Source organism: Lepidochelys kempii, chromosome 10 (genome assembly GCF_965140265.1).
Source record: "Lepidochelys kempii isolate rLepKem1 chromosome 10, rLepKem1.hap2, whole genome shotgun sequence".
In the NCBI taxonomy this organism is placed as follows: domain Eukaryota; kingdom Metazoa; phylum Chordata; order Testudines; family Cheloniidae; genus Lepidochelys; species Lepidochelys kempii.
Genome location: NC_133265.1, coordinates 27,510,442 through 27,526,738, shown reverse-complemented (window position 1 = coordinate 27,526,738; position 16,297 = coordinate 27,510,442). Strand labels below are relative to the sequence as shown.

General features: G+C 39.0%; 1 protein-coding gene across 32 annotated transcripts in view; it reads left to right on the top strand.

Moving 5' to 3' along the window:
- The window catches only part of RBFOX1 (RNA binding fox-1 homolog 1), a 2,436,731-nt gene that overhangs the window by 2,299,434 nt on the left and 121,000 nt on the right, over nucleotides 1–16,297 (top strand). For 28 of the 32 annotated variants that reach the window (XM_073362531.1, XM_073362499.1, XM_073362497.1 and 25 more), the window contains 3 exons: nucleotides 3,234–3,326; nucleotides 5,004–5,064; nucleotides 11,466–11,519. In XM_073362531.1, coding sequence (XP_073218632.1) covers nucleotides 3,234–3,326; nucleotides 5,004–5,064; nucleotides 11,466–11,519 — 208 coding nt within the window. The remainder of the gene's footprint in view (nucleotides 1–3,233; nucleotides 3,327–5,003; nucleotides 5,065–11,465; nucleotides 11,520–16,297) is intronic. The other 4 variants (XM_073362506.1, XM_073362502.1, XM_073362526.1 and 1 more) reach the window with 1 other exon arrangement.

Genomic DNA, 16,297 nt, shown 5'->3' with positions numbered 1-16,297 from the left:
CTATCCATTGCCATTTAAAACTTGGTTAATGGTCAAATAGAGGTGGTGGTGTTCCCCCCCCCCCATTGTCCTTTAATGAATCTGAGCACTTGACAGCTCATATTATGGATTAGTACAATAATAAATATTTTTTTAGTTGCTGTTATGCTGAGTGTGGAATGTACATAGAGATATGTAAAAGCGTGTGTGTGTCAGAGAGAGAGTGAGAGCGTGCTCTATGCATCTGATGAATAAAAGTTATTATCTGATAAAGTTTCTGTAAATTAAAATATGAGTGTAAAAACTTATATAAAAGCTTTGTTTAAGTAATGTTAATGCATAAGAAAAAATGTAAGGAATTCAAAATGACAGCTGCCGCACATTCCTAAATGTTTGGATTTTTTGTCTTTAGTTAGCTTGTAGCTCCATCTTAATATTAATTAAAGGTGCTGTTTTCTTTGACATTTTATTTTGGGTGTTTCTTTTATTCCCAGTATTTAAAAAAAATCTGGAATGCACACTGGTGCTACGAGTGAATGAGCTTAGTCAGGAGACTGTTTGTTTTTAGAATTCTGGGTCATAATTAACAGTCCAAGAACTCATACCAAATTTTCAGTTCTTGCCAGTCAGGGAAGATAGTTGTTCTGCTTAGAGGAGGGAGGTGAACAAACAGTTACACAATATTAGAGTAACTTACACTATATGTGAACTTTAGGTCACTGGTTCAGTGGCTGCAGTGATAAGGTTCTGCTAAGGCATTCTCTCAAGTAGCACTTGAATTTAAGAGTTTGCTTACAGAGCTATTACAACATGGGAGGTTTAATGGGTGGGCAAATAGCAGTTGAAAGTAGCCAGCATGTTGTCTGAGTATTAATTAGAGGAGGATGGAAAATTGCACCCATACATTAGTGCTATACACACACTTCCCTACATAATGCACAAGCATAGATAAATCTATGGCTTGAATAGATAAAAGGAATACCAATCTCCACTTTTAAAAGGTAATTTCTAATGGTTTCTTAATGTTTTTTCACAAATTAATTCACTATTTTGGCTTTGTGCGTATGATATTCTGAATGGTTTGTGTTTGTTCCTGTTTAGCTAAAAGTGTTTTTACGGGTTGAATATAAACACTCCTCCCCCACCCCCCCAAAATCTTAACATTCTGCCATTCCCCTTTCCTAATCCGTAGACCCGTTTTACTAATACAGGGCAAGTGATGATAGGTTAGATTGCTGGAAAGAAGAAGTTACTGGGTTGGATAGACTTTAACTGACTGCAAAATTAAACAATGGACTGGACCAGGCAGAGAAGGTGGCTAAATTATGCATAGAAGCAATGTTGCCACAGAGACTCTGTGTTTCACTTGGAAATAATGTCACCCTGGTTGAGGAAGTGGATGCAACTTTAGTTAGCAGAATTATAGATACATATTTTTATATCAAGATTGACTTTATAAAGTTTGTCCTTCACGGTTTACGTCATGTTTTATTAACACAGTGGTGGGGAACTGGGCAGGGGCAGAGGTGTGTGGAAGTATGACGTCTCTTGCTTGAGGTGCCTAAGGGCATGTCTATGCTACAGCGTCACAGCTACAGTGCTGCCACTGTCCACTATAGTGCCATAGTGTAGACACGTCTTATATTGATGGAAAGTTTTTTCCCGTCAATGTAGTTAATCCATTTCTCCAAGAGATGTTAACTAGCTGCATCTACAGTATGAGTTAGGTTGACCTAACTATGTCACACCCCTGAGAGACAATTATATTGATCTAATTTTTCGGTGTAGATCAGGCCTAACAAAGATGAGCACTGCATAAAAAAAGTTGTGCTGAGAATATTTTGAGAATGAGGATAAAAGCGATCCTGAAAATTGTGTGTGGCTGGGGCAGGATTTCTTTTACATACAGCAGAAAAACTTGGAATGGGAACAGTCCTTAACGAAGGATGGTGTATGTTTTGCACATGCTTGTTGATTTGAAACACGGAGCTTGGTTAATGCTTTTCTGTTGGGATAATTGGCCTTAAATTATTGAGGGCGACATGCAAAAGCATAGCACTGACAATGCTGTATTTGAATTGTTTCAAAGGGTTGGAGTACATTTTCTGATCATGATATATAAATGTTTCTTTTGTTTTTTAAATACTGAAATGTCATTTTAAAAGTTATTTTAGCAACTTCAGTGGTAGATGAAGCATTTTAATTTTTCCAATTTTAAAATCATATTTATCTGCTTTAGCACAACAAAAAAAGAATGCTAGCAAGATTGGAAGTCTTTGTTTAGTCTAATATAAGAATGTTAAGTGCTTAGAATAGTCAAATAACTAATATGCAGCAGAAAAGACATACACGTGTCTTCCTTTGGTGTTGAAGTATTTAGTGGTTAGTTTTTTTCATGATAATATTTCAAAGTTGCATAACCCTATCCCACTAACATGGGAGTAGGTAAAGTAAACAGTCTCAGTTGCATGTACTATATGTCAAAAATAATGCCGATATGAAGCAGTTAAACTTATTCAAAATGTTTGCATTTTTATTACTTTATCGAAGTTTCTTTCTATTCACATCATGTGATTTTGTTGGATCTTTTGAAAACTGGAACGTTTATGCTTAGTTATAAAGGTACCACTTTTGTTGGTGGTTTTCTTTTCTTTTCTTTTTTCTTTTCTTTTTTGTTTTTTTTTGTTTGTTTTTTAAATAAGTAAAGGCTATACAGTTTGACAAAAGTTTAAATAACCCTAGTGTTGCATGGGAAAAATGTTTCTTACAATCACAACAGCATGACTAAGTAGGCAATGTTTTAGAGTATATTGGCATTCAGTGTTGAATTTTGTGCCCATGTTTTTTTTATTTTGTTGATACTATCTGCATGTCATTAAAAAGTGGTCCACTTTCTTTTCTCATTATTTCATTTTTTCTATGTGAAAACACTGTAAATTTGATTTTGATTTCATTTTTTGTTAGATTTATTTTCCTCTGTAGTGACATTGAGAAAGGTATCTTTGGTATCATTCTTTGAATTCTTCAGGGGGTGTTATCTAACTGATGAAAGAGAAAAAAAAACTTGTTCACATTTGTCGCTTATTTATTGCACATCTCAGTATGATTATAATTTTTCTAATTTGCATGTTACAGAAATGAAGCAAGAACAAGAAAATATTAAATTAAAGCGAGAGAACATAAGCAAACAAGTGGTCATTGACTGAAATAATAATGTGCATGTTGTTTTCCCCCCTTCTCCCTCCTGCATGCAGGGATTTGGTTTCGTAACTTTCGAAAATAGTGCTGATGCGGACAGGGCGAGGGAGAAATTACACGGCACCGTGGTAGAGGGCCGTAAAATCGAGGTGCATGTTCAAAATATTTTCCTTTTCATCTTTTTTATAAATGTCTGCTTCACTCTCATTTGTTGTTTCAGATGCATCATTGGTGTCTTTTGTGTGCTCCCCTTTCCCCTTCCCATTGTTTATATATATATATTTATATATAAAGAGATAATCTGGCCTTACTTGGGTTTTTTTATTATTATTTCTTTTGTGATTATTATTATTATTATTATTATCATTATTGCTCTAAGGTGGATGACAGAAATGAGACAAAATAAAAGCTTTACTATTTTGAAGTTATTATTTTCTATGTTTTGTAAATCAATGGGTGCAGTAAATTCCAAAAAAAATAAACAAAAAAAATCAAAAACTAAAACAAAACTGTGAGACAGACAAAACAAAAACAAACAAAAGGTCGGGTTTTTTTCTTTTTGATGCCGGGTTGATGTGGGATCCACAGTGGCTTTCAAAATAACTCAGATTGGGAGATTATAGCATCCAAAAATATAAAAAGAGACAAAAATAAAACAAAAGAACAACAACAGTATCAGTCTGTTTGAAAGTTTCATTTCAGAGTAACCACCAGGCTGGTGTTCCTGGTTGGCCTGACCCATCCAGCCCCATCAAAAAACAAACCCAAATGTTTTTGGTACCACTGGGTCCCCTTCAACACTGCCTCAGAGTCGTATTTGTTAGAATAAAAAAAAAAGAGAGAGAAAGAAAAATTACCAGTTGAAAATGCTGTCGTCTTTTGAGTAAGATGTTGCATATTTTGCCTTTTCATTTTCCCCCTTCGACGGTAGCGCTTAGGGCCCTCACCAAACTCTCAGTAACCATGGTAACTGTATACATACCCATGCTGGCGATGGTGCTGAATGGTAAGTGGAGAAGTCCATCTGCCGTTTCACGTATTTAGCGCTGATATACCACGTGAATTTTTTTGACTTGTTGTATTAAGTTTTCTTGATGCTATATTTTTTTCTATATTGGTACGCCTGTAATTGAGTGTACGTTTTAAGCAAGCCTGGGAGGCACTGATTGGATTGAGGATATGACTTCGTGCACATCTTACTCAGATTGTTAACTCCATATTGTGTTAAATAATGCACCCTCTTTTTATCCTTTTGTTAGCTGTGATTTTAAAGCTTGAATGATTTTGTTAATTCTTGCAATGAAAAAGGCTCTTGTTCCAAGTGTTGAATGCTAGATGTTGCTTTTCCAATGGTACTTCTCTTCTAAAGGGTTATGTTGCACACTGCTAAAATTCGTTTGTCCCTTTTTTTGACATTTTATTTGTTTCCTTGTACCTTGTCTCTTCCCCCTCTACTCCACTGCATGTTCCTTCATATAAAATATATTTTTTTCTGTTTTGAAATATTTATTGTTTCAGTGTTATCATGGAATACAAGCATGCACTTAAATCTTAAATTATGCAGTATCTTTTTAATTTGCTTTTAATGTGTCTTTATTAAAGTTTAAATGATATGATGTTGCTTTATTGAAATGATTTGTAAATTTAAATGGTTATGAAAGTAAATGTAATTATATATAGTATGATTTTGTTATGCACCTACTGCCTTTTAAAAATTAAAATTGCATTTTATTTTTATATGACTAATAGCAGTAATAATGCATGCATTTAATAGTACCACAGACTCTCTCTATAACATTTACTAATTTAATTTTCTATGTGCATAGGTAAATAACGCGACAGCACGTGTAATGACAAATAAAAAGACAGTCAACCCTTATACGAATGGTAAGTGTGTGAGCTTTTGATCCTTTTACTGTCAAATATCAGAATGCATGTAAGCCCTAATGTTGCAAGCTGCTCCCTGTGGGTGGACTCCTGCAAAAGCATGCAGTCCTAATGACGGTTCTGTGGCCTTTATAGGGTCTTATGAGGTCATCCTCACAGAGTTCATTGCAGGATTGAGGGCTATGGTTGGGCAAACTGATGCGCTCAGACAGAGGTCTGTTGACTTTGACGTGGCTCCTTGTAGGCACAGCATTCCATTTGCATGCAACGAGTTGCAGAATCAGAACCTAAATAATGAACTATAGTAGCAATATGTAAACTGATGCTGCATGTACCAGAGAATATACGGCTAGGAATTGATTATTCTCTTCTGGCTTTGTGCAGTGTTAGTATAGCAATGAATGAACTAATCATAGGGACAATTGTGCCCTGGATGATGGAGTCGGGGGGGAAGGTCGGAAGGATGCTCCCTCTATCAAGCATGAGCTGCTCTTTGGTATTATCATAATACAGCTTACTTCAGGATTGTTTCTGTTGTCTGTTCCACAATTTGTTGAGAAGAGAAAGAAAATTATAATTGTTTTATGGTTCCCCTTTTTCTATATGGGAATCTAATTAGGAAATCAGCTAAACATGATGTCCTTGCTGTTGATTTAACAATGGGTACAATATTGTAGACTAATGACAGAAGAGTCATCTGTAGAAATGTGGGGAGGCAATGCTTTTCAAAGAGATTTCCCCCCACCCAAATCCCTTTTCCAGTGCTTAATTCAGCAGTTTTGCCAAAAAAGATTATTTTCTGTGAATTATTTCTAATCATTAACACCTTTCAACTACAAAAATTAGTACAGAAATGGATTTACTGACAATAATTATTTGTTCTATTTGGCTTGGATACTTTTGCTATAGCCATTTGCTTTCCAAACTAATATCTTTGTTCCTATTTGCCCACCAAAAAATACAAAAGAAAACTGAACGCGTATGATCAAAAAAGGCAGGTTGCCACAGTTGGCTGAGACACTCTTAAGTGCTGAAATCTCATGGAACTTATTTTCCACATTTGAGAGCTCATTCTTGAGATTTTGCTAAAAAGTGGGGCAAACAGAAGTGAGGTGTTTGTTAATTTTTTAATAAGCATGTCAGACTTCCGCCGCCCCCACCACAATAAAAATAAAATAACTGTTCTCAATTTGACATACAATTATTGACCTATTTATAATAATCTGGGAAGAACTAGTCTGAAAGTCCTCAGGCTCTTCTAGAAACTTTTCTTTCTTTCTTTCTTATTCATACGAATATGTGTCTGCCAAGTGATGAAAATGGAAAGCTTCCTTCATTGTTGCTGATTTTTGTATAAAATGTCAGCCCAGTGAATCAAACCAGACAGGCACAAGGCTTGACTGGGTCATACAATAACATTTTGTTCTAACAGTAAGTTGGAATATTTTATATACGTGTGAAGATTTCACTCTTTTGTTCAATATGTTGTATGACAGAGGGAATAAAAGAAGGTTTGTTATAAATGATTTTGCGCATATTTAAATTAATCTTGCTACAAAGGTTAAAGAACAGGGTTTTCTCTATTAAGCATCAAATATCAAATCCAACCTCAGGGATGATGATGCTTGAAAAGGAAGCTCAGTCTTCTTATGAATGTCATCGGTGTTTTAGGGACAAGTTTACTTCAGTGTCGCACAGAGTAGGTGTTACCTTGCTTTTTAGTGTTGTCATTTTTTTACATCTGAAATGAAGGTTCTTGAAATCATAGAATCATTGACTTCAAGGTCAGAAGGGACCATTATGATCATCTAGTCTGACCTCCTGCACAATGCAGGGCACGGAATCTCACCCAGCGACTCCTGTAACAAACCCCTAACTTATGTCTGAGCTATTGAAGTCCTCAAATCGTGGTTTAAAGACTTCAAGGTGCAGAGAATCCTCCAGCAAGTGACCCGTGCCCCACACTGCAGAGGAAGGTGAAAATTGTGTTGATAAAAGCATTTCCCACATAATTTGAAGCTTTCTCTTGAACTTCTTGTCCTGTGTTCCTCATTTTTAATCTTTTCTCTGGTTGCGAAAAATCAGCAATCAGACATGTAAGCCCATGTAATGACCTAGGTTTGTAGTGCTTGTTCAAAGTATCACACACAGGCCCGCCAACGGGGGTGGGGGCAATTGCCATGGGCATTTAAAAGGGCCGCCGGCAGCACAGCAGGGCTAAGGCAGACTTCCTGCCCACCCTCTCTCTACTCCGCACTGCTCCTGGAATCAGAAAGCACATCCCTGCGGCCCTTCGGGAGGGGGGGTCTCCATGCGCTGCCCCTGCCCCAAGCGCCGACTCTGCAGCTCCCATTGGCTGGGAACTGTGGCCAATGGGAGCTGCGGGGGTGGCGCCTGCGGGTAGTGGCGCACGGAGACCCCCTGGGGCCGCCTCCTAGGAGCCGCTACCAGAGAGCTCTGCCAGTCACTTTCAGGAGCCGCCTGAGGTAAGCGCCGACCCCCTGACCCTCTGCACCCCTACTGCCAAACTCACCCCACAACCAAACTCCCTCCAAGAGCCCACACCCTGGACCCCCTCCAGAGCCCAAACTCCCACCCAGAGCCTGCACCCCACACCCCCTCCTGCACCCAAACTCCCTCCCAGAGCCCTCACCCCCTCCAGCACCCAAACTCCCTCCCAGAGCATGACCCCTCATCCCCTCCCACACCCAAACTCCCTCGTAGAGCCTACATCCGACATCCCCTCCTGCACCGCAACCCCCTGCCCCAGCCTGGTGAAAGTGAGTGGGGGTGGGATGGAGTGAGCAGGGGGCAGGGCCTCAGAGAAGGGGTGGGACAGGGGCATGATCTCAGGAAAGGGGCAGGGTAGGAGATGGGCCAAGGGTCTTTGGATTTGTGCGATTAGACGGTTGGCAACCCTACTGGGCGGACATGTGGAAGCCCTGGCCGTGTAATTGCTACCACCACTGGTCATGCAAGTTTATGCTAGCAGATAGATGGATTTTTGTTACTTACCTTGTGCTTGTCATTTCTTTTGGAAATATAGCTGCTTTTTAATTGTGAGTTAGCTGCCTGTGAGTAAGGAACATGCACTAGACTGGCAAAGTGACTTTCAGACATCTTTAGATTCTGTCGCCTATCGTGTCCCATATTTAAATCCAGGAAGGTTTATTCTTCAGTCTAATGCTCATTTTATAATTTAAGGCATGAGACTGAAACCTACGGGCTTATAGGGCACACAGGCTTGCATAAGTGGTATTAGAGTTGGGACTTCAACTGTGAGACCAAGGAACACAAGCACAAGTCGGGAAAGGGATATAGAGAGGTGCTGCAAAACTCACCTTTGCATTGCCTTGATACTGGCACTTCGGTATGCTGAGCTAGTTCCTAAGAATCTGAAACCACAGCCAAACATAAGCTCAATGAAGGGGTATCCTTGCCATACCCCTTTCCTCCAGCCATGCCCAGTATGCAAACAGCAAAGAGGAAAGGTCTTGTAAGAACCTCTATGCCAGTAGGGTATCCCTTTACAATGGGAGGTTTCAGAGTAGCAGCCCCTTGTCAGTCTGTATCCGCAAAAAGAAAAGGAGGACTTGTGGCACCTTAGTCTCTAAGGTGCCACAAGTCCTCCTTTCCCTTACAATGGGGTAATCCTGTCATGGCTAGTTATGCCAACTATACAGCCAGAGTCTACTGGCAACATGGAGCAAAGCAGATGCACCACACTAGCATATCTGGCCTTAGAAGTGGAAAATGTCCTTTGATGTTACGTCCATCTTCCTGCCAAAGCAGGATAGCTTTCTACAGTACATGATTGCTCCCTACAGTGCACTTAACCTATATTTCTTTGGATGACTATAAAGATTTATTTTTTCACAGTTGCAGCTTTTAGAGTTTCAACATGAGGGGGAGATTAGTGTTGTGACAATAAGGAAAATGCATCAAACTGCACCCACTGGGGAGAATTTGCCTCATCCAACTGCTAAACCGGGGTTCTTTGACAGTTCCTTGCTCCTATCATGCTTGATTAACCCACACAGTTATGGGCCAGTACGTACTTCATTGACAAGATAAAGTAAAGTTTAATGGTTGTTATTTTCATGATGAATGAAGTCTTTCCTGTCTTAGCTACAAAAAGTTCAATGGTACAGCCATCGGAATGGGAAGGAAATGAAATATGGTCGTGACTTTCAGCTGTGAGCATCCATCTGCATCTACCAGGATATTTTTTTCTCTTGGACAAATTGAGTGCCCATTCGTGTTAGTTCAAAGCTGAGCAATATGTGTCATCCCCTTTGACAGCAGAGACTGAAGGATCTGAAATTCACTCAAATCACACATCTTTTGGACTGCACTAGTCAGGGATCTCCAAGGAGAAAACTTAGGGTTGGGGTTAGGGTCAAAATACCCTTCAGTAGCACTTTTAAAACCAAGGTGTTCATGAAAATTCACAAGAAAAAATTAATAAGTCACCATGGCTCGACCAATTTCCAACTTAGGTAATTACATTCTGGATATTTAAGGCATATGTTATTTGCTCCTGAAGTGTAGATTACATATAGTATTGTTCTTCACTATCCATTTTATCTTATCAATGAATTGTTTTTATAGAAGAACACTCATCACTTGGGCTCTGACATTGATGAGTTGCTGTTTTCTGAAAAAAACACTTATTGAGTCTCATGCCAGAGATGGCTACATTTCAGTGATAGATGAAGGGGATTCCAATATGTTATAGTTCAGGGATGAGCTGCACTTGTGATCTCACATTAAGTCTCTCTGTTGGCACTCCTTTCAAGTGTGAGGGCACTTGTTTCAAGTGCAGTTTGCATTTACTTCTCTGAGAGTGGAACCCTGTGGTTCACCCCACTTTTAAACTGGATCACCGAGCTACAGCACTCCCTGTTTACCAACCATATTTATCTCCATCTCGCCCAAACATATTTATCTCCAGCAGGTCCAGCAAGATTTCATCTCTGCTATGGAATCCTTTCCAGGAGCAGTGATCAGCTAGTACACGCTGTGTTCAAAACAGAGTATGAATTATTTATCCATAGAACATTGCAAGGAGAGAGAACAAGTTAAAAATATCAAAAGCCTAAATGCATAATGCCTCAGCCAAAACTTAACCTTTCCTTGACAGGTTAATTCAGACTTCTGATTAACTCAGGCACGCCCCCTTACCTCCCAACCCCTCAAGCACTGAGGTTGGGTGAGTCAGGATGCCTCCTGCAACTGCTGCCCCTTGGACAGCTCCACCTCCCGCAAGTCTGTGTGTGTGCTTGTCTTATTTTATCCAATTCAAACTACCTTTGTCTGACCTGGGACCCTGACCCTGGTTTTAATTAGTTTATGGATTTCTCCAGAGGACATCTGAAGCAGTCTGGAAATGGTGGCTTCCCTGTATTATCTATATGAGCAGCAGGGAATTTGCATTGTGCATTGCTTTGGCTTATTGCAGGATTTAACTCTTAGTCACCTTTTATGCATCAGTAAAATAACCACAATTATATATAGACGTATAATTATCTAGCAGTCTATCTAGCTATCAGTAACATTAATAAAAATTAACACAGATAATTTGCACATTCCTCACACTATATATAGGCCCCACTCCTGCTTAAAAATCAAAACAATGGCAAATCTGTGTTTGACTCCAGTGATGCAGGATCAGGATCATAGTTTTTAAGTACAGGATTTTCAGATGAAATATCTTATACAAATATGAAATACCACTCTGTGCATACAGATTTGTTTAGGGTTTCTTCCCTTTTTCTGCTGCCTCTGAAAACCTGGGATCCAAGTCATCTCATGTCCCAAGTGAAAGATCGCTTTCAGTGGGCACCTGTTAACTCAGGAGAAGATGGGAGTGTGATGGGGAACCTTTCACATAGCTTGTCACGCTTTTTCAATAATTGTCAGTCTTTGCTGAGGCAAGGCTTGAAATAGATATGTTCTCACATCTCCGGATTGAAGTGTTGTAGGAAAGCTCTGTGGGGAAGCTTAAGTGGCTTCTGCCTACAATGCACTGTTTACTGTCTTGAGCCAATGCTTACCAGTCTGTGTTTTATGAGCATTAGCATTCACAAAATATAACCACCACTCCAGGGAAAAAAAGCCAATACTTTATACAATCCTCAGTTCTCACCATTTATATTTCATGGTGACATAGCCAGACCACTGCATATTTAAAGATAAACAGTTCAATCATTTCTTCAATATATAAATACTGTGATCAAACTTACATATCTACATACAACTTCCACTAAATCTACAGGATCCTGAAATAACAGCTTCATACTCCCATTTTCTTTATAGAAATTTAATATTTATTAATAGTATTTATTATTATAATATTTACTCAATCCTTTTTCTGTTGTTGTTTTGTTTTTTTGCTGTAGGCTGGAAATTAAATCCAGTTGTCGGTGCAGTTTATAGTCCAGAATTCTATGCAGGTAAGAGTACCACTATACTTGTTAGTTTTATCTTGTTTTGTTGTTGTTGAAAGTGTACAAAGTGTTTTGAGTATGAGTTCATTTATTTCACATTGCCTGCCGATCATTAAAAAGTTTATAATGAAGGTTTCTACCAATAACCTGAGCAAATTAAAATCTACCCTTACAATACATTCAAGTATATGACTGTTATTTAATATTACATAATGATAATAATAATTCTCTGTGAAATGCACACTAATATATAGACTATATATAAACACATTCACTTTTGCCTAAGGAGTAGTTTAGACTAATACTTAATAGTAAAACAGGAAAATATAACCATAATCATTTTATTTCTTTTAAGTATTAGTTTTAAAGTTTTTTTTCAATGTTTTGTTTGTAAATTTTTTGTATATGCAATTTTAGACCTATTTGGGAAAATGACAATTGACTCTGGGAGCTTGACTGGGTGTTACTCCATTATTTAAGTTATTTAGTATCATAGCAGTTAAAAGGGAACACACCTATTTGTTCATGAAGTCTAACCCACCTCCAGTGTAGGATGAGATCCCCCCCAAACTGAGAATGCGTGCCATTTTAAACTGATACTTCATTTATTTTGGGCCAGCTGGCATGAGGGAATTATTTAACTTTTCAGATTCAGTGTTTTACTTGTGCATAAACAATTTTTTTCCAGTTAGAGTGGAAAAAGCCTTTAGCAAATGGAATATCTTAATATATTCTTTGACAATTTCTTTGCAAGTAGAAGTACAGATTAATATGTGCAAGTGTATTTATCTGAAAATTACAGATTCCAAAAGGTGCATCTAATCCTAAAAATAACTTAAATCTTGTTAGTGTTATACCTGTGGAAACCACCTTTTATCTATCGAATCTACAGCGTGGCCAAGTCCTGCCCTGGAGTACATGGGCTCCGATCTCATTGGGAGTCAATGGGATTGTGCCTGCATCCATCTGAATGCAGAATTGGGCCATAATCAGAAACATCTATAAAAAGTGCTGTGAAACCATAACACTTAGGATTGACAACTTTCTAATTGCACAAAACCGAACAGCCCTGCCCTGCTCCTTCTCCGAGGCCCCTTCATCTCACCTCCCTCCATCGCTTGCTCTTCCCTACCCTCACTCACTTTCACCGGACTGGGACAGGGAGTTGCGGTGTGGGAGAGGATGAGTGGGAGGGGATGAGGGGTTTGGGGTGCAGGAGGGGGTGAGGGCTCTCGTTGCAGGTGTGGACTCTGGGGTGGGGTTTGGGGTGAAGGAAGGGGCTCCAGGCTGGGGCAGGGGGCTGGAATGTGGGAGAGGGTTCGGGGGGGGGGGTCCCAATGGCGCTTACTGCAGCTCCTGGGAAGCAGCCACCAGGTCCCTGCAGGGGTGGCCAGGGAGGCTCCACATGCTGCCCTTGCACCCACAGGCACCACCTCCGCAGCTCTCACTGGCCACGGTTCGCGGGGGGTAGGGGCAGCGCACAGAGCCTTCCTGGCTGCCCGCGCATCTAGGGACTGCAGGGACCTGGCAGCCACTTCTGGGAAACACATGGAGCTAGGGCAGGTAGGGAGCCTGCCTTAGCTCTGGACCCACGTTGCGCCACCGACTGGACTTTTAACAGCCCAGTCGGCGGTGCCAACCAGAGCCACGTGGGTCGCTTTTTGACCGGGCGTTCTGGTTGAAAACTGGACGCCTAGCAATCATAATAACACTTAAACTCCAGTTAAGGCCTGGTCTGAAGCCCACTGAAGTTAGTCTCTCCGTTGACTTTGAATCAGGCCCTCAGAACACAGCTGACTGCCATTTTGAAGAGATTATCTGTTGAAAGTGAGTAGTTGAACTGCAAAAGGCAAGCAGACACTGTGTATTTAAAAGATTCCAGTTGGTACTGAAATCATGTAAGTCTTTTGTAGGCCCCTAAGCCATACGTGAATCTTATACTAAACTAGTTTAAGTAGCTCTATCCCTATCTTTCCATGTGTCTGTTTTTACATGGGTTTTGTATGTATATGAGGTACCAACAAGCTTTTTTATTTTTTTTTCTAAACCAAAAAAGTAGATACTACTACTACTCGCTCAGCTAACTAAAACATTGCAGGACATGTTTAGTTCATATTCTTTGAAAACTAACTTTGAGCTAAGACCAGAAATAGAGTGTTTCATCTCAAAAGAAGATACATAGCTGTCACTAAAATGATTACTACCAGCAAATGCTGTAATATATATATATATATATATATATATATATATATATATATATATATATAAATATAAATGAGTAGACAGCAACAGTCAAACATTTTTTCGGGGAAAACAAACATGTTGAACAAGAGCAATTTTAAATACGCATATTCAAGTCAAAGGAAGCTGCCTGGGCACATCAAGAGCAGAATTTGGTCTATAGTGTGTTAATAAGCATTAAAGTGATGTATTGGTGGGGTGCACCATTGTGGTATTAAAATAGTACTGAAATGTATAAAGGTATTTAAATAGCTTAATTCCTAGCTTAATTCTTAATTTAATTCAATGGAATTAAGTTATTTTAGCTCTACTCTAAGCATAGGCAGGATTTATTTCCCAGTTTTGTGTGTGTCTATAAGTCAAAATAGAGAATGTGACATTGATCTGGTTTATATATTTAGCCAACCAACCCTGAACCTGCATGAATTAGGAAGTCAGAGTCATTAGTCGTTTTATATAAATGACTTTGTGTTAATGACAAATATCATAATATTCTCATAGTGCAATTATTGATTTTTCTCAAGCTTATGCAGAATTAACAACCTGGCTTCTAATTGTCTCACAGACTAGGGCATGAAGAGTTCACATATTTTTGTAAATTAAAATCAATATTTTCAATCTCTCCTAAAGGTAATTTTCCTAATTTAGTGGACATTTCCCTAACATTTATTTTGTCTTTTAATTATAAAATGGCAGGTTATTGATTTTTGTGTATAACCTCTTCAAGTCCCAAGTGCATTTTTACTGCCAACACAGGGAGGTGTTTGCCCCTCTTAATGAGAAGCTTTAATTACCATTAGAACAGTATTAATTTAGTTTTATGAATTATGACATGTTGCCTACCACATCCTAAAAAGCTCTTATCAAGACACTTTGTTTTTTTTTATTTTTATCTGAAATTTTATTCCATTCATACATACAGACAATTTTTTTTAAACTGCACATCAAACTCCTATGTTGTTAGTGCCTTTAAAATACTGAATGAACAATAATGTTTCCCACAGACGTATTTAAACTTGGTTGAAAAGCAGTGCATTATTTTTTTTAAAAAGAAGTATGTTAGATCTCCTAATGTGGTAGAAAATAAAACAGTAAAACAGCAACGTAGTGTCTGCCCACAATAATCAAACTGGACAGTCTCTACGTAAAAGAATAAATGGACACAAATCAGATGTCAAGAATTATAACATTCATAAACCAGTCGGAGAACACTTCAATCTCTCTGGTCACGCAATCACAGACATGAAGGTCGCTATCTTAAAACCAAAAAACTTCAAATCCAGACTCCAGCGAGAAACTGCTGAATTGGAATTCATTTGCAAATTGGATACTATTAATTTAGGCTTAAATAGAGACTGGGAGTGGCTAAGTCATTATGCAAGGTAGCCTGTTTCCTCTTGTTTTTTCCTACCCCCTCCCCCAGATGTTCTGGTTTAACTTGGATTTAAACTTGAAGAGTGGTCAGTTTGGATGAGCTATTACCAGCAGGAGAGTGAGTTTGTGTGTGTATGGGGGTGGGGGGGATGTGAGAAAACCTGGATTTGTGCAGGAAATAGCCCAACTTGATTGTCATGCACACTGTGTAAAGAGTTGTCACTTTGGATGGGCTATCACCAGCAGGAGAGTGAATTTGTGTGGTGGGGTGGAGGGTGAGAAAACCTGGATTTGTGCTGGAAATGGCCCACCTGATGATCACTTTAGATAAGCTATTACCAGCAGGACAGTGGGGTGGGAGGAGGTATTGTTTCATATTCTCTGTGTATATATAAAGCCTGCTGCAGTTTCCACGATATGCATCTGAGGAAGTGAGCTGTAGCTCACGAAAGCTTATGCTCTAATAAATTGGTTAGTCTCTAAGGTGCCACAAGTACTCCTTTTCTTTTTGCGAATACAGACTAACACGGCTGTTACTCTGAAACCAATAATTGAATGGTTTGGCATATTGTGCCATTCTGTCCTATGTCATTTGCAGAGGAGGCAATAAAACTTTTGAAGACCTTGGAATTAGAAATAAGGTTTTAAGATGGATAAGATTTTTACTTTTTTAGTTTAATTATGTTTTCCAGTACTACCATGTTAAAATTTAACATGGAAAATACCTTCTACTTCACATTGTTGTATGCAGTGTTTTGTAGCTGTGTTGGTCCCAGGATTTAGCGAGATAAGGTGGGAGAGCTAATATCTTTTATTGGACCAACTTCTGTACTGAGACAATGTTTTGTGCAAGCTCGAAAGCTTCTCTCTCTCACCAACAGGAGTTGGTCCAATAAAAGATATTACCTCACCCACACCCACCCTCTCTACTACTTCACAGTCAGTGCAAGAAGTTCCTTTTGCCTGCTAATAAATGATGAAAAATTTCGCCACTTTGGAAATGAAAGATGATATATCTACAGAGAAACTGTTGATTTAGAGCACCTTTAATCTTCATAAATAAGTAAAAAAACAGAAGGTTATACAAAGCTGTCTGGATGGCACTGATGAATGGCAGATTCACCCGTTTCTCAATTGCTGGTGAAGACACACGCCGCAAGGCTTAACCA